Genomic DNA, 26,703 nt, shown 5'->3' with positions numbered 1-26,703 from the left:
TTGATTCTCAGAATGTAAGTCACAAAAAACTTGAAAGCCTAGAAAGAATGTATTTTCCACAGCATTCATCTTGAACCGTTAAGGAATTATTCAATCAAATAAATTAATTGAAATTATCATCAGAAATTCAACAATGTTCAACAAATGTTCATCCAGAACTCGGTTGACAATAATCCCGTTGAATTCAATCAAATCATACGCCTGGCATTTAGTCGAAATCTTGCTAGTAATCCCTGTTCTAGAAAAGAACGCTTCAGCTGGGCCTGATGTCACCATCCCATCTCATCACAATTTTCACTGTCAGCCTTGTGAATGTGACGCTGTAAATATAACTTGTTTTGTAATGATCAAACTTACAAAACTGCTTCTCCTGAATTTACGACCACTAATTTGACATCCTTGCAAAGGATCCAATGTTTATGAAATTTGTGGATTTTGGTGAGAATCAATGTTCACAAAAAAACAAATTTACAAAAAATTTCTACGGTCAAAAAGATTGGAAAAATAGCGAAGAAAAAAACGCTTTTTGCAATTTTATTTGGAGTAGGAAGAATTAATTCGAAAAATCGTGAATCGGAGAGAAAAAGACCGATCTTCTGAATATCGATCTTGGATAGCTCAATCCTATTCACTATCACTAATTTGACATCCTCGAAAGCTATAAAAATGTTGACATTATATTCATAAAATTTGTCATGTGGTAAGATTAAAATCGATGTACATTGAAAAAAACTCTAAGATCGAAAAGATCGGAAGAAAAAGATCGATCCTTACGATTTTTTCGGGTACAAAGAATCGATCCAAAAAACCGGAAATCGAAATGGGAAGGATCGATTTTCTGAAGATCGTTCCAAGTCCAAAATTAATTAAAATTAAAAGATACATATTATGAAATCTTAACCATTATGAGTTGAGATTTCATAAAATGAATAAATGATTTTTCATCAAATATGATTTGCTATACATTTTGTTATATCTCGAGAACAGCTAGTCTTGGGATAATAATGTCTATATAGTTTCTCATACAGAATTGAGTGTGAAATCATTTTAATTTCAGAAATTTCTAGGAATCAGTATTTATATTTGCATGAGATTGCCCATGCATCACTAGTCACTAGGACATTGTTGAACTTTTCTTAAGCCTAATTTTATGTCTGACTGACTAAAATTTAGTTAGTAGTGTAAAGTACACTACTTAGAATAACTATGCTGCTCATTAGAAATATTAGAGAATTTTGCGTTGAATGCAGTTGTAGAACATTTAAATTAATGAAACCAAGTAACTTTTAGATGTAGCGAAACGAACAAATTTAAAATATTGCGTTTTTTGTTAATTTTTCAAAAGTGCTTGATAAACTGGATTGTTTCTATCAACTAAAGTAAAGCTCTCCAACCACTCTACACATCCTTCCTTGACACCACACTGTTATCCTTCTATATCTTATCCTGTATATCTTCCACTAAATTGAAAGTTTCACAACAAAATGTTATTTGTGATATATTGTGATAAGTAGCGTGCTTCTCTAGTATAAGTCAGTTTCAGGTAAACACCGGTCTCGAGGAAAAGTTCATTAATTCTTTCGTAGTTGAGATTTGACCATAAGCGTGGAAGATTTCATATGAACCTCTATCACCTAAATATTCCGGATCAGCAGTTTCGTATTGCGCTGACGACCAAAAGTGAATCGAGTGTGTAAATAAACCGACATTTTCTGTGACCGATCGTATTCCGAAGTGTACAAAGAACTACACTCGACAAAAAATAAAAATAGAGGAGCAAAATGCGACATCGAAAACTCAGAGTGATTTTTGAAACGGTATAACTCTGTTATAAAATAATGCATTCGTCAAAGCCACAACTGGACCTTGTATAAAATATTTTCAAGTTTGCGGTGGGCATATTTGACCATCGATTTGTTGTGCGTTCATTATTTCATGAAATATTCCTAATTCAAAATTAAAGGATAATTTTTCATACGATAGAGAATACCTCTGTAGTAAATAGTTCTACTGAAACTTTCTATGAACCAAATGGAAGCGAAACAATCAAGTTAATTGGATTGTTATTGTACATTTATTTTCAAAATCTATAGAAACTTTGAAAGCAAACAAAAACGCTTTATCTTTTCTTACAATGTCTTTTGTCTACAACGCATATACACATCAAACTAAAAATATGTACGTACGATATCCATGAACTAGAAATTTGTAGCTTGAAAATGCTGTATTTTTTTTGTATCTTCATGTCATCATTTATATCGAAGCTACAGGTGGTGCAAATCCCTTAAAAATTTCGACCCTTTACTCCTCAATCTTGACAAAGGATCAATAGATATCAGTGCATGCTTCCTATTTAATCTTTTCTTTTCTTGAAATTCTGTTTAATTGATAAAAAATAATCCATGCATATAAAACTGTTCTGTTCGTTTTTGTGCGCTTCAAAAACTAGAAAAGTTCGGCACAGATGGAATACAAATTATAATACAATATGCAATCCACTTCAAAGATTGCTACTGCCAACGCCTCTGGAACCTATAAGTTTTCCAGATTGAATGAGCACACTTCTGAAATTATGCTGTGAATGTAAATTAATTTTCTAGTACTGAATATGTGTTTTATGTGATGGAAGCACATTTATTTGAAAGTGTTTAAAAATCGTGAACTAAAATTCTATCTAATAATGATTTTGAATTCATTTATATGGAATTGTATGATTTATATTCGGATGGGGACCGTATTCATTTTGCTACTCATTTTTCTGTCATGAAACCTCAATGTGCTACAGCGAGTCTAATTTGGAACAAAATAAACTTAAGGGGGGACCCCGGTCTGAATAATCGCAAAAAATATAATTTTTGTTTTCTGCGTTTTTGGGAAGCTTATGCCCTCAGAAATGATGTACTAAAAGAATTTTTTGATATATGATTTCTTTGGAAAGTTACAGCCAAAAGTATGAGGTCCCCTCATGGGATACCGTATCGCTGTATGAATTTTCAAATGCGTTTTTCTCGAAACCATGTTATTTCAACTGGTGGTCTCGACCGATTTGGCTGAATTTTTTTTATTAGCATGTAAAAATGGATTATCTAAAGCTTTACAAAGCCGTTTTTCTGATACCTGATTTTTTCGATTTTTTATGAGCTTCTGAACAGCGATTTTGCATGAAAAATAACTCATTTTTAACAAAAATGGCCGCCATTTTGAAATTTTATAAAAACCCCTATGTAACGCTTCAAGTATTGTCCTAAAGTTTCAAAATATTCATTGGAATTTGTTCTACGACATTCCGTTGCTTCAGAACCGATACCACCAGCATGGTACCGATTTTCAGAGAGCATCTACGCATCCAGCTGACAACAGCGTAATAATCATTATTCCTGCACTCAAAAAATACATAATGCATCTTCAGATATACCTTAAACAATAACCAAAATATCCGAACGCTCCATTTTATTCCTATCAACCGAAAAAAAAAAATCACGAAAATTAATTATTTTAGACAGGGGTCCCCCCTTAAATGGAATTGCAATTTAGTTATTTTCTAAATTATTCTAATAAAATAAGGAAAAATGTCCACGTGGACAACAGGGGGAGGGGTAGGAAAATGTCCACGCTTGTCCACGAAGGGGGAGGGGGAGTCTAAAATCGTGCTTTTTCTGTCCACGTCACATACCACGACAGCCCCTTAGTAGAAAACAGTAGAAAACAGTACATTTAATGTTCAAAATGAAGTGTTCGGAATTTGAGTCTGTTAGGAATATGAGTCAAAACTGTATAGGTCTATTTAGTTCTATGATGAAAACTAATCAGTTTTAAAAATCAGGTTAAAAAAAACAGAGGTGCAAGATCGCGTAATCAAACAAAAAAAAATGAAAATGGTGTTCAAGACACGATCGCATTGAGATTAATTTGAGCTTTTTTTCGCAGACAGGTCAAACTGTGCTATTAGAATGGCGGATGAAATTGACGAATTTCGCTAGTCGGTTCGACGTTGCAGAATGCATCCTCACCGATCTTGCTTTTTTTTTTTGTTGACATTTCCGCTTGAGCCACCGATTTGCGATGCCATTTCGGAGTAATTTCAGAAATAACTGAACAAGCAAGGCACTTTCTCAATGAGAAAATCACACTTTTATCGGGATATTGAAAATGAACAGTCACAACATTCCTGACAATTCAACGGCAATGAATAAATGTGGATGAAGTCTCATGATTCGAACTTTTAAGAAAGCTCAGATAGAACAGAATGAATATGAACGAACACATATGTAAATTTGCTTGACGTCGAATGAATGACAGCAGTGTCGAAAAACGAAATAGACGCGTTACGCTGATAAAAATATATTTCCAATATTTCTTGACAAGTTCAATATTTCCAAGCACTGATGAAGACTGATACCAGAGAAGAATCGATCGTTTTTTTTACCGAAAAAGCTATTCCATGGAAGAACATTGAGACTGAAGGTGCACCATCAATGGTTGGTCGTCATCGGGGTTTTACAGCTCACTCAAAGTTACAACTACGTAAAATACTAGCCATTCACTTCGTGATTCACAGACAGCATTTAGTAGCAAAAAAAAAAAACTGAGCGCTAGATCGCATCAATCTTTACTATATATTATGAGTGCTATCAAAAACCTCCGAAGCAATTCTTCGAACACTCGATTGTTTGCTCAGCTATATGAGAAAAACGACGAAATCTTTACTCGGTTACTTCTACACTTGCATAGCAAGATTATCTGTTTTTTTGAATTTGTGTTTCAGCTCAAACAATATCAATAATGTCGGTCCTTCTGACAAAACCTTCAAAACTAAATTTAAGCAGAAGAGAGTAATCACAGCTTCCGCATTTGTCAAAATTATCATAAAAGTTTCAAGACCATGTTTTAGTATCATATGTCACTCACTCAGACGCATTACACAAGGGTTTTACTAACCAAGATTTAAGGCTTTAACTAACCAATATTGAACCGTATTTTGATATTTTGGTAGTTGTGGATAGATTGGTTTGCGATTCAAATGTTTTTATAGTTTGTGAGTAATTTGTCTCAAAAATTATTTATTACACATGATATTTATTAAATTTTATCTCTATTTATTTTGTTGAATATGATAAGAATATGATTTTTCTGAATTATAGTGACTTTCACCCCTTTCGGCTGGTTTGTCACATTACTTTCATTTTTTGGAAGAATGTCGGGAGTGTGAATTGAACTCGTGACCTTTTGCGTGAAAAAATAATGTCGAGTTTATTCATTTAACCAATGCAATGCAATGTTTTCAAATTGAAAGTAATTTAGTAAAGAATAAAACTAAAGATAGGATTTCCAAAGAAATTTGGCTATGGGCTATGACTTAATTCTGGAAAAGGAATCTCTCGCCCAAAAGAGTTTGAGAACCCCTGTTCTGAGCGCATCAGTAATTTCTTGATGGATTTACGAAATTTGGACCAATAAATTTTCTAACAATCAATTTCAACATAGAAAATAAAATAAATTATCCATATTTATTTGTTTAAATAGATGCGGCCCAAATAGCACACATAGTCTACAAAGAGAGGTTGTCCACATACCACGTGGACAGAAAAAGCACGATTTTAGATTCCCCTTCCTCTCCGTGAACAAGCATGGACAATTGTTATACCCCTCCCCCTGTTAACTACGAGGACATTCTTCAATTTTCCCATTCTAAATCAAGGATATAATAGTATTGCGCCTATATTGCATTTTAGATTTGTTTCATTTGAATTTTATCTTTTTTAAATAATATAAATGATTAATAAAGTAGTTCAAGTAAATAAATTGTAAGTTTAGGAAATAAAGACTCAATAGAACCATCATTCTTTAGAAGTAACGCAATATTGCTTTGCTTTTGGAACCTCTAACGTAAAACATGTTTAACGGGGTAGTACACTATGAAAGCTTGAGAAAATATTAGGTGTACCGGTAAGTTTCTTCGGTTTTACAACAGATGGTGTAACTTGATTATTATTCCAGTGAATCAAATTTCCAGACATTTGTTGGAAAGCTGCTGTCATTGCGCGTCTTTTTCAGTATATGTCAAAAAGTTGAAGCGTAAACAACATAGTTTTTTGCCACTTCGAATATGTCGAATTTCGTACCAACGAGAATGTTTTTGAGGGGAGTGTTACTTCATTACATCAATATGAAGAAAAACGCTGCGGATAGTCATCGCATTTTGGTGGAAGTTTATGGTGACCATGGTCCAACTGAGCAAACGTGTCAGACGTGGTTTGCACGGTTTAAAAATGGTAATTTTGGCTTGGAAGACGAATGACGTTCTGGACCGCCAAAAAAGTTTGAAAATGAAGAATTCGAGGCTCTACTCGATCAAGATCCGTCACAAACGCAACAAGAGCTTGCAGATACACTTGAAGTAGCTCAGTAAACCCTATCCGATCGTTCAAAAGCAATGGGAATGATCCGAAAGATAGGACATTGGGTGCCGTATGAATTGAAGCCACGAGACGTCGAACGCCGTTTTTTCACGTGCGAACAACTGCTCCAACGGCATAACAAAAAGGGTTTTTTGCATTGAATCGTTACTGGCGATGAAAAGTGGGTCCACTACGACTATCCTAATCGTCGAGCATCGTATGGATACCCCGGTCATGCGTCAACATCGACGGCCGCGCGGAATATTCACGACCAGAAGGTTATGCTGTCTATTTGGTGAGACCAGCTGGGTGTGGTGTACTATGAGCTGCTAAAATTGAATTGAACCATTACAGGGGACCTCAACCGGCGACAATTAATCCGTTTGAGCCGTGTACTGAAGGAAAAACGGCCACAATACAATAAAGTTATTTTGCAGCACGACAATGCTCGGCCGCATGTCGTGAAACCGGTCAAAACATACTTGAAAACGCTGAAATTGGAGATCCTATCCCACCAACCGTATTCTCTAGACATTGCTCCGTCCGATTACTACCTTTTACGATCGATGCAACATGGCATGGTTTACCAGCACTTCTCCAAATTTGATGAAGTCAAAAATTGGATCGATTCGTGGTTAGCCGACAAACCGGTCGATTATTTCCGCAAAGGGATCCGTGAATTGCCAGAAAGATGGGAAAAAGTTGTGACTAGCGATGGGCAATACTTTGAATATTAAATTTGTAACCATTTTTGCAGAATAAAGCACTAATTTTTGAAAAAATCTATATATTTTTGGCTTAAAATGTTCTCTGGGATATCTACTTTACTGGAGTTTTTGTCCCAGGTCTGCCCGATGTTCCGATCCGCAGTTACAAGCCAATTAGTGGATCTAAGTCTTTGCGTGAATAGCGCGTGAAGAATGCGCACAACGCATACATCAGTTGCTTGCGGGAATGGATATCCTTCTGACGATTTGTCCAATATATGAGGAGCTAAGTCGTGATGACTTACTGGAAAGATGCTTGAGAGGCTTCACACAAAAAGCAAACGAAAAATTTAATGCTAGTATTTGCTCGATGTCTTCAAAAACTTTTCATTGTAGAAAGAAGATTTTGGAAATTTCAGCAAATATAGTAACCTGTAACTTCAATGATGGTCTAAAAGGCGTTTTGGAAATAATGAAAGAACTTAAGCTTGAAATTGAACCGAAGTGCAACAATTTCTGCGGAAAATCGGTCAAAGTACGAATCGATCGAGCAGAGATGTGGATGTCAGAAGCAGCTAGAGAAGCCCGCAAGTCCCTCTCCATGATTGACCTGAAACAGCGAAATAGCACAAAGAGCACACTGAATGACGCGTGGGAGTAGCAAATCATTCTCATTGTACAAGTTTCGATGATTCGTGCTCCAAATAGCCAATAACGACGCCGGCCACGTCCTTACAGTCACCAGGGCAAGGGGAGGAATGTTAGTATGATATTCGCCGCCCGAAGGCCAGAAAGGTCGCCTCAATGGCATGGTTCCCTAGCGATTTTCGTGGAAGGGATGGTTGTTAATGGAGAGAGGTAAGAATAAGGCGATAAGTTTTTAATTCGCATGTCATCTTTAGTTCTCAATCAGTTCAAATATCCCATTCGGGGTGGTTACGACCATGCTGCGCCATGTTGTAGTGTGTATCTCGTACTCCACAGAGGATACTGCTCGTTTAAACTCTTCAAATGACTCATACTGCTTGTAAGCTGCATCTACTATTCGTCCGATCACTTCTCCTAAGCTCCTGACAGGGTTTTGATTTGGTAAAAAAGCTGACCAATCCATAATCTGAAGCCCCGATTCATTAAACCTTGCCATAACCTTCCAGATTTTCTGAATTGATGCCAAATTACCCAATTACTACATTGTTTTTGATGCGAAAACAGCAGTAAATGATTCTGAAATACTTCGATGCACTTATAACTGTTCATTCGTGTTGATGGTAAGCTATCTAAACTAGGCTTTTTTTATAAGATTCTAAATGATTCTAAATTGATAAATCAAGATTTCTTAAGTGCAAGTTTAATAATAAAAAAATAAGTTTCAGTGCCTCAGAAATCGCGGAAAAATAAAGTTAGGACAAAAAACAAGGTGACTTTCGTAATTTTTCTACATAATCGCCGTAACGTTCGAGGCATTTTTCATAGCGTGGCACGAGTTTTTCTATTCCGATCGCGAAGTGCGTAGCGTCCAACTTTTTGAAGTACGATGTGACTGCGTCACGAGAATTTCTTCAGTGTTATCGAATCGTTGACCGCCGAACGCCTGTTTCATCACCGTTGTGAAGTTTTGGACCGATTAAAAACCGCGGTTAAGAACAAAAGGTCAGGTTTATTGAGGAGTATTCCTCATCCACGATAAAGCGCGGCCCCATTCTGCTCGCGTAACTCAAGAGCAATTGAAAAAATTTAAATGGACTGTGCATCCAGACTGTGCATTCGAGCATCCTCCTTACTCCCCAGACCTCGCCTCTAGCGATTATCACTTATTCCCGAATACGAAAATCACTTTGCTTTTTTTGTCCTAACTTAATTTTTCCGCGATTTCTGAGGCACTGAAACTTATTTTTGAAGGACCCTCGTAATTGCAATATATCGCTTCATATTTGTGAATTAATTATTTCATTCTAGAGCTCCTTGAATTCATTCATGATATAATCAAATTAATAAAATAAAAAAAGGCTAATAATTGTTAAATTTATTAAATTTGATGATTTAAAAATTGCTAAGTTTATGCGGAGAAGAAAGGCAATTTCTACATACAAAATTAAGAACATAATTGCAATTAAAAAAAGGTTACGCGGACCGTGTAAAATCCGCGTAAAAAGCTGCATTAATTGTAAAAATTGCGTTATTTGAAAAATCCGCGTAGAAAACCGCAGTTGGAAAATTCGCGTAAAAAACTGGGTTAGTTGAAAAATCCGCGTAAAAAACGCGGTAATTGGAAAATCCGGAAAAAAACGCCGTACTCGAAAAGTCCGCGTAATAAAACCTCGAAATAAATTCGCGGTAAGAAAAACAACACCATTCGATCAACACTTCCGTAGTTCTTCTGCTGACTTGAAATCTTCGACATATCTGCACTAAATGTTGTCAATGTAAGACAATATCTTCAAACAATTTTTTCATCAAAAAATTTTATAATAAAAAAAATTAAATATGCGGTACAAAAAAATTTAATATATTTTCTAGCATTTCGAAATTTTGAAAAAAATTTAACTTTGAGACTCGCTTCTGTTCTAATTTTTATTTAAATGCGTTCGTATGTGTCTTTTTTTTTACATGTGATGCAATTTTTTCCTGAATTTTTAAGAGCATTGCGAGACACAAGAATAATTTTCTTCATGTAGAAAACCGTAGTAAGATGCCCATTCAGAATTTTTTTCAAATTTTCATCTCGAAGCTTTTAAGAATGGCGTGAAATAAACGAACCAGTACGTTTTTCACTATAGATCCTACGTCAAATCACATAGAGGTTCAAATAAACCGCAAAAAGTTCTTATTTAATATCCTGTACAATGTTTGTCATACAGCTGGTGATTTGGTTTGGGGGCACTTTTTACTCCCTTACCCGGCCAGACACTTTCTTTATAACTCGTGAATTAATCAAGCAAACGAACCCAAATTCGGTGTGTGAACGTTTTGAAATGCAATAAATATTTCTATGTTGGATAGACACTCTTCCCACCTCTCTAAGGGGTGAGTCCTGCCATACGAATGAAACACAAATTTCTGCATAACTCGAAAACTAATCAAGCAAATGGAGCCAAATTTGGCATGTGACGGTTTTAGAGGGCACGAAACGTTTCTATGGCGTATAGACACTCCTCCTCCCTCTCTAAGGGGTGGAGAAACTGCCATACAAATGAAGCATAAATTTCTGCATAACTCAAGAACTTCTCTAGCAAACGGAACCAAATTTGGCATGTGGAGGATTTAGGGGGCAGTAATTGTTTCTATGGTAGTTTGATAATCCTCCCCTCTCTCTGAACGGGAGAGGGGCTGAATAACTCGAGAACTAATCAAGCAAATGGAATCAAACTTGGCATAAAAAGTTTTTAGGGATCAATAAATGTTTCTATGGTGGTTTGACACTCCTCCTCCCGCCCTCAGGGGGGGGAGTGCTGCTGAACTCGGAAATCAACGAATTATAATAATATAAGGGGCAATAAATATTTCTATAGTGGTTTGACACTCGCATAACTCGAGAATCAATCAAGCAAACGGAACCAAATTTGGGATGTGAGGGTTTTTGGGTACGAGAAATGTTTCTATGATGGTATGACACCCCTCCCTCCACTGGAATGGAGAGGGGGTCCCATAAAAATATTACACATATTTCAACCAAACATGACAATTGAATATTTTCGGAAAACTCTGAAGGGGAACGGGAAAATTAGGAAAATTAAATTCCCATATGTTCTAAAATTACATAGTGACAAGAGTTGTTAGTCATGGGGGTCTTCGTAGCCACTTGGTTACGCGTTCGCTTACCAAGCGATCGATCGTGAGTTCAAACTCAGGGCCCTCAATTGACCATCTTTGTGTTGTTATAGAATAACTACGTCCACGCAACCATCATCAGCGATGGAAATCGATCCACGGTGGAACAATGATCGATTCATCCATACAACTGCTCTGCTCTGCAAGAAATATCGGGCTGCTGTTCTATAAATAACTCAACAATGATCAATATCAACTGTCTCCGCTGTCCGGTCTGCTGAACGTTCTTCCATTGAAAGAATACCCTTACGCCTAAATGGCTACTACTGTGTAATTTACCATAATGTAATGGAACAGAAAACTTAACGCCTAAATGGCTACTACTAACTACTGTGTAATTCACAATTTATAGAAACTTAAACATATGTACATGTACACGATTAAACCCGGCTCTGTTACAGCTAAATGCTAATGAGCCTAATAAATAAATGGGATAAAAAAAAAGTGTTGTTAGTCCATTTGATGTTTGCGCCAACGAAATATATTTTTGTTCGAAAATGGAAATGGATTTTAAAGTGATAAAACTCACTCCTATATCTTCTTCTATCTATATAAATAAAAATGGATCGTAGAATGTGTTTGTAAGAGCAAAACTCGAAGATGGAATTTGCCGATTTAGGGCTATCTTCATTCAATCATATATTCTGTATCAAACATTTATTCGATGTAACGGAGAAACATGTTATTTGCAAAGTGATTAAAAATCTTGATCGAGAATTGTGTCTGAAAATAATCTGATATTATAATGACGAGTTTTGGTAGAAATCCTAGGAAACTTATATTAAAAATAAATTGTAAAGGGCCAATTAGAAGATGAATCAATGAACAGTTCTGCGATTGGACCCATGATCGTAAGTAAGAAAACGTGAATGTTTGGAGGTATTGATAACAAAAAATAAATTTTGAGCGGGACGAAATTTTCCGAGTCAGCTAGTATGGTATATATTCATAGACTGATGGATTAGCGCAAAATATTTTAAATTCGAGGAAAAATGAAAAAAAAGGAAAAGGCTTCTCCCGCTTGTCTTTTTTTTTAATGTCAAGCCACAGCGGGGGCTTGGTATGAAACACACACAGCGGTCTTTCAACGATTTTACTAGTTTTTATTACTATATTATGATAGGCTTCAAGAATTTATAATTCAAATTCCTCAACATTTTCAAAAACATCCAATGTAAACACTCTCTTTTGATGAATACTTTGTATTATTATAGAATGCTTTCTTAGATGTATAGAATTTTTTTTAATTCAATTCGTTAAAAAAATCACAACATTGTAGTCTTTGACTTAAGAACAATCCACGTTTATCAGCGCATAAGAACAACAATGGTTGGTAGATCATATAATCGAATTGATGCAAAAATACACAAATACTCTCATAAAACTGGCGCGGCTCATTTCCAGCCGCTGCTTTGGAACCTCACCATAGCCGCTGTGTGCGGTTTGTTTCATTCACATCCCGTTATTGACCTCCGCTGCGGCATGGCATGGCAGCTAAGGCTGTCCGTTACAATGCAATAGTGTTCAACAGGTCGTGATACGACGATGTTCAACCTCCGGTGATTCGTTGCGAATTCAATAGTATAAGCAAAAAACTGAAAAATGTGGGTGATACTGACAATTTTCGCTGAACACTCCGCATCATCTATGGGACATCCTTGTAGTTCGGAAAGTAAGGAAATGATGACAAGAATCTCATTCATCCTAAAGTCAAACACTTCTTCAATATTCACACGAGCAGGATAAAGTAACAGTACAGTTCGTTGCATAATATCAGCAGAAGCATAACGAAACAACCTAAAGGGTGTGTCACATCAAATTGCATCAAGGAAAAAACGCTGTAGAAATTTAATTTTTAGGAATTATATCTTCAGCTTTCGTTTATAATCAGAAAAGAGTGTATAGATCACGTTGGCCATGCTTCACTGTCAATTTTTCGAAAATTTGGAAAAATGTCGTCGAACGAAAAAGAGCGTAGTGAATTAATCCTGTACACTCATTTCGAGAATCCGGAGTTGTCACATCGGGACATCGGTAAGATGCTGGGAATCGTCCAATCCACGGTCAGCAGAGTACTAAAACGATACTTCGAGAACCTAACCATCGACCGGAAGGTGAAGAACGGCAAAAATGGATGCTCCGTCAGTTAAAAAGATCACAAGCGCGTACTTAAGCAGTTTAGACGTGATCTGAGAGGTTCGGTCCGGGATGTCGCCAATTAGCTGAATTTGTCAAGTTCATTCGTCCAGCGGACCAAGCAGCGGGAGGGCCTGCGTACATACAAGGTTCAGAAGGCTCCTAACCGACGAAAGACAAAACATGGTGGGGAAGACGCGATCCCGGAAGCTGTACACCGAAATGCTGACGAAGCCGCATTGCCTGGTAATGGACGACGAAACCTACGTCAAATCGGACTTTCGTCAGCTGCCGGGCCTGTTGTTCTTCTCCGCAGAGGACAAATTCAGCGTTCCGGAGGAGATTCGCAAGCAGAAACTATCCAAGTTGGCCAAAAAGTACATGGTGTGGCAAGCGATCTGCTCTTGCGGAAAACGGAGCGCCCCCTTCGTGATGACCGGCACGGTAAACGGGCAGGATTACCTTAAGGAGTGCCTACAGAAGCGCTTACTACCACTATTGAAGCAGCACGAGGGCCCGACCATCTTCTGGCCGCTTCGTGCCACTATTCAAAGGACGTGTTGGAGTGGTACGAAGCCAACGGGGTCACCTTCGTGCCAAAGGAAATGAACCCGCCCAATGAGCCGGAGCTTCGCCCAATAGAGAAATATTGGGCGATTATGAAGCAGGCCCCCCGGAAGAACCCAAAAGTTGTCAAATCGGAGGCGGACTTCAAGAGAAAATGGATTTCTGTTCAAAAATAACTACAACCTGACGTTGTACAGAACCTTATGGACGGGGTAAAGAGGAAGGTGCGAGCATACGAGCTTGGGCTCGAAGTATGAATAAAAAGAAAATGCCAAAAGTTGTTTAATAGTTTTTATTTTACTGTCTAAAATTTTCAAAAGGATCGGTGAATTTCTACAGCGTTTTTTCCGTGATGCAATTTGATGTGACACACCCTTTAATGCACAATTCTGTACCAATAGTAATTACTTTATTACCAACCCAATATAAGGTCAAACTAGTCGAATAAAACCATAACCACTCATTAATTGAATATTTCCGCTACTTACAGCTAACCGTATTTATTTATAGGAATGCATGCGATAAACTCACACTTCGTATTTAGTAACTAACAATTTCACTTAATCGTTTTGTAGAATCACACATCGAAAGGCAACATGCACTTCAAATACTAATGTAAACATTCATTGCACAGTTGAATCTTTAATTTGTAGTAATAATTCTTGGAATGCAATTGAATGTGCACATCTTCCCGTTCGTTGTTTCGTTCACTCACAAAGATAACATTAGTTTAACCGTTGAAGCGTCTTGAGCGTCTCGGCACAGTTTGAATTACTTGACTGTCACTCGTAAACTGGAAACATCACTACCTCAGGAGGACCTCTGTGAAGGAATCACTCACTTTCATTTGGTTCCATCGATGCGAGTTGCATGCAGCGCTAATGATAATTTCATGTATTTGATCTACTTTCTGTCATTAGTCGCCGCGTATAGCGTCGCACTGAAGGCTCTTCCTTCGTCACTGTCTATCATATTGTTTCATTTCGTTTGATTCCCGGCGTGCCGATAGTAATCTCTCACTCTCCGCCTGCCCTGGCGCTGTTTGCCTTCCCCCGTCATGTATAAATATTGAATGGTTTATTATATCGGAAATTGAAAAGAACTCGAGGAAGGATAGGCGGTCCGTCCATTCCGATGCAGGAGAGCGATACAACTGGCTGGGCAATACAACTCGTGCGAGCTGCACGGTTATGTTAATTCACTTCAGATCAAATTCTACGACTGGACTGTACGACCGAATGACATAAAAAAGGATAGTGAGCATACCACATTTACAGTTCGATGGATTTTATCGATTCACATATTTTCACGCGGTCGTCATTCGTCTCACTTGAATGAGAATTTTCTTCACACTGACCAGGTTCAATAAAAGTATAAATTTTTCACTGTGTATGCTTGCCTTTGGCTATCGAACCAACCTGTGGGAATCGTCACATCCGGATAATACCCTCTGTCCTTTACAGCGGAGGCGGTTGCGTGATATTGATGTACGTTAATTATTGAGTTGTCCCTTCTTGCACGAAGGCTTCCAAACACTTTTCGATTTATAATCACTTTATGGCATCCGCTGATAGATAGGTATACATTTGCTACAACGTTGCTGAGTCAGTTAAAGCTTACGGTTTATCTCTAATCATGAAAACAGTTTGGCCGGTGTCGTCACCTAAACATAGACAAACACATTTTGATCGATATCATTGAAAACAAGACGTATAGGTATTCCGGGAAAGTTAATGTCGACCTTAGCCTATGATTAAATTTCCAAAAGAGCGGGCCAATGCAAACACTTTAATGGGTCCCGCATCGAATAATTTTTCTACTCTGCCCAGCATTCTAGCGCTTTATAATATGCAAGTGCACCACGAGTGCGACTCTGTAAGTGATGTTCAACGAACAGTATGAAAAAGGAAAATCAAACTAAATAACCAAATAAAACAAACTAAACAAAAAAGAGACAGTTATTAAATTAAAGCACGTATCAAAAAGTGCCGTCTAGTTCAAGTTGTATAGAGCAATTCCATGCCAAATCTGCCTTGATTCCTTCTGATTTTTTTTATACATTGTATATAACTATATGTTACCTAAAAGTTACCTAAATCAAAATTTCCGTTATCAGATGACCAACTTTAATCACGACTAATTATTTATAAGGGCGTATCCCAAATCATTAATCTATTTCGCTATTCAGGAAAAACAATATTTCAAATATACCGTTCAAAAATCATACTCAAAAATAGAATTTAATATCAAAAATGTGTATAACTTAAACATGACTCCTTTGAAATTTTTATAAATATTTTTATTAGAAACTCCTTTCAATAGTATAGTGTTGCCGTGTTGGTCTCTACGAAATGAAAATTTATCGAATGTCAATACTATGTCAAATCGTACCCATTTAAGAAAAATATTATAAAAACTGAATTCAACGTGCGATTCCCATTTTTCCATAGGGGTAGTGAGGACATAGTGGTTACCCTAAGGAATGTGCTCTTTTCCTGCGGCCACATACCGCTTCAAGACCCATTTTTCGAAGACTATTGTAGTTTATCCTATTGTTGTTCAAGATAGCAAACGGCTTTTATTATAAAAATTTTAAATAGTATATGTGAAAAATCGAAAAAAATTGGCCTGAAGGTAAAGTTGTCCCTTAGTGGGGACAAAGTGCAAAATCGTAGTAAGAAACACATAACGTTTCGCCTAATGAGGCTTGGTTTAGTTGGTGTGGCATATTCCAGGGTCAAAGCCACAAAAGTAATCCCTTCAAGTATAATTTGATAAGGTATATCAGCTTTCGTAAACCAGCCATTCCATGCCAAACCAATATAGTGGTTCTCAGATTTCCATGAAAAGTGGTAGTTTTGTTCTTTATTGCAAAATATTAGACCAGTATTTTTTATTTTTTCGTTAGGGTAACCATTTCCATTTTGGGGTGGTCCGAAAAATCTTTTATTTTCAACTTTTTCCCAAAAATGATTTTCTTCAAAAAATCATAACTTTTGAACCACTGAACTGATTTAGATGATCGACATATCAAATTGAAGCTAATTTATTGAAAAATATGGTTGATTTAAAGTTAACTCAAATAATGGGCGCATTGACACCAATAGAAGATGTATTTCATAATTCTTTAAATATGTGAATCCCTAAAAATATACTATAAAAGTACTGTAAATCATGAAAAAGACAATTTTATTTATATGGCCCCCATGACCCATTCTCGCCCGCATCGATAGTATATATATCAAAATTAGCTAGGCATGACCTAATTGTAATATACTATTCTAAAAGCTTCTACGAGCTTCTTCATGTTTCGATGAATTGATCCAGCTATGTTAATCCTCCGGCATTAAAGGCAAAATTTTCTCAATATTCAAATCTTTCTGTGATTTTTGAATGTTTCCATATCCGGTGTAGTCATAGAAATGTTTCGTTGGAAAAGAGCCCTATATGAAGATGACTTGTACATTAGCCATATTTGGCTTATCTTTACGGTTATTCAAAACTGATCGTTTGAATTGATTTAAACACTCAAAGAAATCTGAAGGTTGATTACACAAACCTGTGGCAGGGATAGCAAGACCATCGAATTCCAGTCTTGGAATCAATATTTGAGAAAAACTTGAAAAAACATTGACAATGTGGCTTACTTTTCGTTCAGTAATTGTATTTTTTGCACATGAATGTTTAACCAGGACCGTTCCGAACGTCACCCATCGTGAAAATTCATATTGATTCGAACGATGATTAATTTAAAATGATTACTCAATATCGTTTGAATACACAGAGGACGTAGTCCTGACCCTAACATAACTTTGTTTTCTATGAATTTCCTTGCATTTCCACCAAAACTTTATCTATAATATAAAGTCATCACCAGAAACGATTTTCGTTCAAGATTTTCTCCACTTGCAGAGAATGTATTACCTTTTAGCATAGAACACATTTGATATGTAGAGCTAATTTTTCATTAAAAATTTTCGTATTAAAAGTGCGTTTATTCCTCCCGAAAATCCATAACAAATTTTGGTTCATAAATGGAACACGCAGCTCAATGTCGGGTATGTCGAATTGTATAGCAAGGTTGCCACCAGGGCCCGAAATCTTCGATGGTGAAAAATGAGGACCGACTCTACTCCCAGTAGCTTCGCTTCGACTAGAACTGCTTCGGCAGTCGCCGCCAACAAAAAATGGCTTGATTAGAAAATGAATTGACTAGCGCTGACTAGCGAGGATGACTGGTGAACTAGTCCAGTCAGTGGTTATTTTAACTGACTCGACTAATGAATACAAATCTGCCTCTTCATTTAACTGACTTCAATCCACATTTCCATTTCCCCCTGATACAAATTTTGTACCCGCATACGCACGTCCATATAAAGAGGAACGAAAACTTGATTCCTGATGCAAAAAAGTAGTTACCCCATCAATGGACGGTTTTTTTTTCTACCCATCGTGAACTCAAACCAACGAACTTAGACATTTATCAAGTATGCTATAAGGGTCCTCGCATTAGTATTAGTTAGTATTAGGCGTGCAAAATAGCGCACACACACTGCACGCTATTTTATACGTGTGAGTAGTTTTCGTGTACGCTACAAAAAAATCTAGCTCACCTGTAGCGTTTGTCAAACCACGGTAAACTTAAACATCGATGCATGCAAACGTGCATGGGAGAGAGAGAGGAACGAATTCGTTTTGGGGGAAGTCACTTCAAAATGCAATGAGGACAATTTGACTGGGAAGAATGGAATGATATAGTCGAGTCGGTAGAGGGAGATAGCGACTAAACGTCCGACTGACTGTTCAGTCGTTTTGGCGGAGAAACTGCGTGAAGAGCCAAAAGTCATTTACCGACTGACTATGGATATAGTCAGTCAGTTAGTCAGCCGACTATCCTCAGTTGACTATGACTATGCCGCGCCCTGGTTGCCACATTTGCCCAACTCGATTTATTTTGAGTCGAACGGATTACAGATTCCGAAATTCCGTTCGGGTAATTATGAGTCGATCGGATTTCAGAATACGGGTTAGTAGTTGATTAGTAGACAGATCTGGAGTTTCTAAGAAAATTACATTATCGATATCCTCGGGGCTTATCGATTTTGTCGACTAACCAAACTAAAAATGTGTGTATGAGGAAATCCTCGTGTCTTCCAGTCAACCGAATACATCCAGCAATATGTGGGACCGAACTCGACATGACTTATTTTTTCTGTTTGAAAACGCGCTCTTAACCCGCGCGCATAGGTCGATCATAAATTGTTGGGACAGATCACGACATCGTAGAATGGCGTTGTCCTGATCATATATAATCATTATATGATGCAATTCAAAATGAGAATTGATGTTCATAATGAATGAATCACCTTTAGCGGGGTCTCGTTGTTTAATGTTTATGCAATGTCCGTCTTGTCCCTTCAGAATTGCTGGGGGATTTTTCTTGTAAGAGACCCTTCTGACTTGCATTACACATGTTCCAAAGCTAGTCACTTAGAATACATCTAAGGCGTATTGAAATGATGCAAGTAATACTACGATGATAAGGCGAACGTTGGAAACGTTAGTGCTTTTGAAGAAGAACATGGAGAGAGTCGTATGAACGATGTGCGTCAAAAATGAACTCCAGATTATGGTTTTTGACGTAGGACTACGTCTTTCATTTCTATACCGGGGTGTAAAATCAAAGTTTCGAAAACGAAAGCGTTACGCCGAAGACCGAGATTTTGAGTGTTAATAGCTCCTAAACAACTGAACGAAATGGTATGATAAACACTTCATTCGAAAGATAAAATGTCTAAGCGTTCTATACTTGTTACTTTCTGATCCAAAAACTTGTTTCAATAGTCTTAAATTTGCTTTCAAAATAGGCTATTGAAATCACCAATCGGTATATAAGCGAGCGCCGCTCGGAAATCCACTCAGTTCTAATTGAAAATATTATAAAAACAGCGATTGGAGCATGTTGTCGCTGTTGTGGTGAAGCTCTTCAATTATCATGAAAGCGCGGATGAACGGTGTCACCAAGAGCCTGTTTGTGCACCTTAGGCCAGAAGGGAATCCATCAGGAGGAGAGTGATGCTACAAACGGTTCCCCGGGAAGATCTCGAAGCAGCCGCTACACACACACACATACACGCACGGAATTCTTTCCGTTTGGATCGAGAAAGATCCGGAAAATAATCTGCCAGTTCCTCTAGGAATTTAGAAATACATTCATGTGAAAGAGTTTATTTGAATGTTTTCTATCCATGTAACACTGTGACCAAATATGTTTCAATCAAGTGCTATTAACAGATGGTTATCGAGTTAGCATTAACCACTGGTGGGCTTCCAGTATCGAGGAAAATGTGGATATATCTAATCGTTACTGAAAATAATCTGCCAGTTCCTCTGGGAATTTAAAATTACATTCATATGAAAGAGTTTATTTTAATGTTTTCTATGCATGTAACACTGTGACCAAATACATTAGGTTTTGTGATTTTTCAATCAATCGCAATCAACAGGATAGCTTCTGAAGATTATTCTTCCCCATCAGTAGGATATTTCCGTATCCAATATTGGATGCATAAAACCTTGTGCCTCCAACGTAACGCTCTCGTTTTCGAAGTTCTCCAAATATTCATTCATTCAGAATGAATTCAGATTCAACTTAATACAAATGATCTCTAAATCAACGATAGTCCTACGTCACTCTTGCGGTTATACCATAGATATAACCCACTTCCTGTTTTTTTCGAATCACAATTTCTCACGTCATTGTGCAGTCACCATCTATGATTCTAGCAACGCTTGTACATTGAATTTGCACACGTGCAGTTGTTTTATCGTGATTGATGACAATAGCGTGATTGTCATTTTGTAAACAGAGCTAGAGTGATTTGAAGTATTTTAATAATTCATTGTGCTCATTCAAAAATACTTCCAACTTGCCGGTGATATGCCTGGCTTCAGACGAAGTGAGGTTATTTGCGAATGTGTGGCTGAAAGTTCGATGCAGCGGACGTAGCGCCATCTGTCATTTAACAACATAAATAAATTCGTTTTGTTTGAAAAACGAAGAACGGTTGAATTATCTGCACATTGTTTATACAAAAATACTAAAATCACCATTAAAAACCATTAAGTTTTTCTAAGTTTTTGCATGACATGATTCCAAACAGCAACACGTTTCGACATGCAACTAAAAGCACAAAACAGCCACGCGCAACCGAAAAGGCAAAGTGTCCCATTGCAAAGCAGGGAAACCAAAGAAAATTGTACGGTGAATGGCGTGGATTTGAGTTATTTTCTTGGGGGAAACTTTTTTTATGCGGTCCCTATCTACCGCACAAAAAAAGTTTTTTTCAAAATGTGTACCGAACACGATTTTTGAAAGCTGCTGGTGAAGTTTTGCATGATTTTTTATGCGACTTTTTTGTGCGGTCCATATCCCCCGCACAAATAAAAGGTTTACCTGTGTATAGAGATTATCCTTTTGCTAAAAAATATGATTAAAAAAAGCATCATAGTCTAATGTATTCAGGAAGAAAGCACAGCATATATCCTGTGATACTTCACTTTTGTCTTCTAGCTGATACTCGTACGAAAATTGACTCCGAAAGTCTTGATTCGACCTGATTTAATTATCCTGACCTCGCCGTCATTTAACAGGCTTACGTTTACTGTACTGCCAAATGAACGGCATTTGTTCCGTCACCAAAACCAAGTATCGATTTCGGATCTTCGATCACGTCCAATTTTGTCGAAGAAAATTGCTTTGCACCTACAGTTTTTTCAAAATAGACCTCCGTTTTTCCTCTATCCGGCAAAAAGAACCAGATCGCTTTGAACCAGCCTGTTTTACGTCAAGTTTGCGAATAAACGTTCAACAAACACATTTTTCACATAAACTGACGTAATACGTTTTTCAGTTCAATTGAAGCAGCAAAAAGTCATAAAACCCCTCCGACCCACTTTTGACGTCAATATTTATTAAATGGACAGATTATTTTATATAAATTGCCCACAGTCCTAATTGGTCGGTGTTAAGTCAGACCGGACCATGTAACATTTTTATGATCTCGAGGAAAACGTCCCTGAAGTTTGGTGCTGTAAGGGGGTTTCATTGAGCAATCGAAACAATTTCGATACGTTATTTTTTGCTGCATGCGTTGTTTCCAAGTCTGATTAATGTGGTATGTAACTTACGAAACGCTTAACCTAATGTAATCAATAACTCGAAACTTTCAATTTTTTCGAGTTGGTCTCCTCTAAAAATGAAATTTTTTAGGAAACATAATGAAATCGATCACGAACCTTGAATATATTTATAGCCTTATTGTAACGGAAAACAGGAGAACAAGTTCATCAAAACTCAAATATTTTTCTCAATATATCGTACAATAGCAATTATCGTCAAATTAAGTACACAGTTATAAGAAATGCTGTACTCACCATTCAAATCACGATTTGTTCGATTTTGTTTCTGTTATTTTACTGTCTGGAACAAAAGAGTTCCGATCTAAATAGTGCGATTATATACAATATACAAATTTAAGCGGAAATTTTCCGAGCGAAATCTTACTCGGAATGGGTTTGCCACGAGCTTCTGCCGATCAGTTTTTGGCCCAAGAAGTTAGAAATCAGCTTGTAACAAACTGTTTCGAACGATGTGTCTACCCCAAAATGCTTTCATCGCAGACATTCTTCCCTCAGTGTCCTCCTCTCGTCTTTATTATAGCGCGATAATGAATTCAATTAATTATCCTTGCCATCGCTAATTGCACAGGACTTTGCAATGCTAGCCGGAAGTGATTGTTTTGGGGATTGTCGGTAATAGCGCTGGGATATGTTTTGATAATTTTGAGAAATAGACGCTACGGATAACCGGGAAAAATACAGGGCATTTCAGTATATAAACCTGCCTGAGATGTGGTTGCAGCATCAGTTCAGCAGTTCGCTTCCTACAGTATACACATCTTCATCAAGTATCCTACCATCGAAATGGCCTGCATCAAGTTGATCGGTTCCCTGGTTCTCGTTCTGCTGATTGTTCTCGCCATCAGCACCACAACGGAAGCCGGCTACAGAAAGCCCCCATTCAACGGAAGCATCTTCGGCAAGCGCAATGGAAACTCGATCGGTAAGAACATGCTTTCCATCAGAAAAACAAACGACTAATCAAGCTCTATTCCTGTACAGAATACGAAGGCAATGTGAAAGTGCTCTCAACCATGTGTGAAATAGCCGCGGAAGCGTGCCAATCTTGGTTCTCCCAAGAACAGAAGTAATACATCCACACCGGACATATCGAATTCCCTTAACGTTCACTAGCAACCCCTCGATTCACAGAAGAATTGCAACAGACAGCCGCCAATAAAATTATTGTTCATAAACGTTCCAAATATTATGGCAAAATAAAAAGCAAATTTGTTCTCCCAACAGTGTAGGGAGATTGAAAAAAAATGTGTGTTTTTCTTTTCTAAATTCCGCATTTAATTCTAAATGTTTAGAAAAACAAAAGACTTTAAATAATTGAAAAACAGCAGCTTACATTTCAGAAAATAGCAATCATGTTCCAGAAGAATTGTGAATCAAGTTCATGTTCTGTGTTTTAATATTGCGGGGTTGTCAACAAACTACGTAGCATTACGTCAGATTGTTGAGGAAATACGTCCACTTTTAGTTTTATTGTCAGAAACACACATTCTTCAAATTGAATCATTCGATCAAAATAATATTCCGGAATATAATGTCGCTGCTTGTTACCACATTCTGCCAAAGAATCAGTTTAATTCAATCTTCGCCTCAACGAAGTTATTGATGGAAACTGGTTCTTGGGCATCACAGTTCAACGTTACATGAAAATGGGTAATTATGATGTTTCGTATCACAGCCCCAGCTCAAAATCTGTTGAAATCTTAGAAAAATGACTCGAAATGTTCTTTGATTCTAGCCAGTGTTGTAAACAGTCGACGCGAAAGTTACGACTCAATATGTACTGTGAACGTGACCAAGAATACATTGCTCGTATCCAACAGTCACATCAGGAATAAATGCACAGCCGCAAACACGACCAGTTTCACTTTCTGTCGAACGTACACAGAGAAGCGGTAAAAATATGCTATTTCATTCTACCATTCGTGGTCATAACCAAGGCGCCTATATATAGGGTTGGGGAAAAAGAAATGTCGTATTTCTGATCGAAATTTGACGCTTTGACATACTTAAAATTATCCAACTTAAGTCGAATATGCGCCGTTTTGTTCGCAAACTTTTTGCCATTTAGAAGGCAACTTCATTATCCCCCCCCTTATACAATCCACCCTCCTTATTTGCAAAAAAAAACTCAGACAGCCAGTTTTCGCAAGACTCTTTTGAGGCCATCTTAGTATCACCAAGAGCGTTTTGCATGGACCAGAAGAGATGATAATCACTTGGAGCCAGGTCCGGACTATACGGTGGGTTCAATAGGACATCCCATCCGAGTTCCCGTAGCTTCTGGCGGGTCATCAAAGATGTGTGAGGCCGAGCGTTGTCCTGGTTGAAAACAACACCATTCCTATTGATCATTTCTGGCCGCTTCTGGTCAATTAAGCTGCTCACAGAAGAGAACCGAGTTGAGGATCTGGCCATAGTTGCTCATAGCAGCTCATAGTGGATGATTCCATTCCAATCCTACCAAACACACAGCAAAACCTTCCTGGCCGTAAATCCGGGCTTGGCGATGGTTTGGGCCGGCTCACCGCGCTTCGGCCACGACTTTTTTCGCTTTAGGTTGTCGTACGTGATCCACTTTTCATCACCATCTTCTTCAAAAATGGGTCGAGTTCGTTCCGTTCCAGCAGTGCATCGCAGGCGTTGATTCGGTCTAAAAGATTTTTCTTGCGTCAACTCGTGTGGCACCCATACATCCAGTTTTTTTGGAATCCAATCTTCTGGAAATGGTTCCAAACGGTTTTATGGTCTATACCCAGTTCCTGGCCAATCGAGCGAGTGCTCACATGCCGGTCTACTTGGATGATTTCAACGATTTTATCGGTTTCCACGACGATTGACCTACCAGTACGGGGTGTATCTTCGACAGCCACTACACTAGAACGAAATCGATCAAACCAACGCTGTGCTGTGCGAATCGTTACAGTATGGGGTCCATAAACTACACGAATTTTTTCGGCCACCTTCGTTGTAGTTTTACCTCGCAGGTAGTAAAAACGTAAAATATGGCGAATTTCTTGCTTGGTGGACTCCATCTTTGACGCGCTATAACTTGAGACTGGGAAGGACAATCACAACACTGTCAAAACGAAACTTGTAGCACAGATTGTTGTCTTTAAATAGCCGTACAGTATGACCCGATGCGATAAGTACAACACAAGATATATTTAAGTGTTGCCATATATTGACAATATACGACATTTCTTTTTCACCACCCAACCCAACCACAGGGCTATTTCTATTTTTTTTTAGAATTTAAAAAGAATATGTTTTTGGGAAAAATAAATTTAAATTTTTCAATGTATTATTTTTTTTTAATTTTTTACTACATTCCATTATTTGACCAATATTTCGTAGGTCTGATGGTTTTTGAGTGAAGATTTTTTAAAAAGTTGAAAAAAAAAATTCAAAATTTCAAAAAAAATTCTCACTCAAAAGACCTTGTTGGTAAAATAATGAATTGTGGGAAATTGTTCAAATTTTCATAAAAATATCTCAAACAACATTTTTTTAGAAAAATTACACAGAAAAAAAATATTTAAAAAAATTGAAATTCAATTTTTTGAAAACATATTAGGCTGTCAAAAAAGTCCTGCGGTATTTCCGCGAGGTGTCGTTGTAAGCGCGTAGTTCTAGTTGTATTCATTGTATCGAGTCATACTATAGCTTGTTGGAAAGGTATTTTTGCACGCTATAATATAGTCCTTGACAGTGTTTTGTTTGGTTAAGTCGTTCGTGAGTTATAGTGTCGCAAATATGGAGAAAAATAAAGAGAAAATCCGACATATTTTACAGTACTACTATGACAAAGGCAAAAATGCATCTCAAGCTGCCAATAAAATTTGTGCAGTTTATGGACCCGATACAGTTTCCATTTCCACCGCACAACGATGGTTTCAACGTTTTCGTTCTGGTGTAGAAGTCGTCGAAGATGCGCCACGCTCCGGAAGGCCTGTCGTCGAAAATTGCGACAAATTCGCTGAATTAGCCGAGAAAGACCGGCATAGTAGCAGCCGTAGCATCGGCCAAGAGCTGGGGATAAGTCATCAAACCGTTATTAATCATTTGAAGAAGCTTGGATTCACAAAGAAGCTCGATGTATGGGTGCCACACACGTAGACGCAAAAAACATCTTTGACCGTATCGACGCATGTGAATCGCTGCTGAATCGCAACAAAATCGACCCGTTTCTGAAGCGGATGGTGACTGGCGATGAAAAGTGGGTCACTTACGACAACGTGAAGCGCAAACGGTCGTGGTCGAAGCCCGCTGAAGCGGCTCAGACGGTGGCCAAGCCCTCATTAACGGCCAGGAAGGTTCTGCTGTGTGTTTGGTGGGATTGTCAAGGAATAATCTATTATGAGCTGTTTCCCTATGGCCAAACGCTCAATTCGGACCTGTACTGCCAACAACTGGACCGCTTGAAGGTAGCACTCATGAAGGAGAGGTTATCTTTGATAAACAGAGGCCGCATTGTCTTCCATCAGAACAACGCCAGGCCACACACTTCTTTGGTGACACGCCAGAAGCTCCGGGAGCTCGGATGGGAGGTTCTTTTGCATCCGCCGTATAGTCCGGACCTTGCACCAAGTGACTACCACCTGTTTTTGTACATGGCGAACGAGCTAGGTAGTCAGAAGTTAGCCACAAAAGAGGCCTGTGAAAATTGGCTATCCGAGTTTTTTGCCAATAAGGAAGCGAGCTTCTATAATAGGGATATTATGAAGTTGGCATCTCGTTGGGAACAAGTCATCGGACAAAACGGCGCATATTTGACTTGAAACAGATGATTGTAACTAATTTTATGAACAAATGAAAATTCAAAAAAAAAATACCGCAGGACTTTTTTGACAGCCTAATATATTTTT

At 37.8% G+C, this 26,703-nt stretch overlaps 2 protein-coding genes across 2 annotated transcripts in view; one reads left to right on the top strand and one right to left on the bottom strand.

The window, feature by feature from the left end:
• The window catches only part of LOC129769767 (protein I'm not dead yet-like), a 66,932-nt gene extending 52,627 nt beyond the window's left edge, over window positions 1–14,305 (bottom strand). Inside the window, exon 1 of the mRNA XM_055772236.1 lies at window positions 14,168–14,305. The gene's annotated coding sequence lies outside the window, so the exon portion shown is untranslated. The remainder of the gene's footprint in view (window positions 1–14,167) is intronic.
• Window positions 14,306–22,573: 8,268 nt separating this feature from the next.
• On the top strand, window positions 22,574–23,061 carry LOC129769645 (SIFamide-related peptide). The gene is made up of 2 exons (XM_055772030.1): window positions 22,574–22,760; window positions 22,820–23,061. Exons 1-2 carry the CDS (start codon window positions 22,622–22,624, stop codon window positions 22,906–22,908), a joined length of 228 nt encoding a protein of 75 aa, XP_055628005.1. The 5' UTR covers window positions 22,574–22,621; the 3' UTR covers window positions 22,909–23,061.
• Window positions 23,062–26,703: the final 3,642 nt, after the last annotated feature.

Source organism: Toxorhynchites rutilus, chromosome 2 (genome assembly GCF_029784135.1).
Source record: "Toxorhynchites rutilus septentrionalis strain SRP chromosome 2, ASM2978413v1, whole genome shotgun sequence".
Classification (NCBI taxonomy): domain Eukaryota; kingdom Metazoa; phylum Arthropoda; class Insecta; order Diptera; family Culicidae; genus Toxorhynchites; species Toxorhynchites rutilus.
Note: the sequence above shows the minus strand (reverse complement) of the source record. Positions and strands in the feature narration are given on the sequence as shown.

Excerpts from the sequence above, each read along its gene's own strand:
- LOC129769645 (XM_055772030.1), top strand. The coding sequence starts at position 22,622 with ATGGCCTGCATCAAGTTGATCGGTTCCCTGGTTCTCGTTCTGCTGATT. Across the intron at positions 22,761-22,819 it reads GCGCAATGGAAACTCGATCG|AATACGAAGGCAATGTGAAA; the intron begins GTAAGAACATGC and ends ATTCCTGTACAG.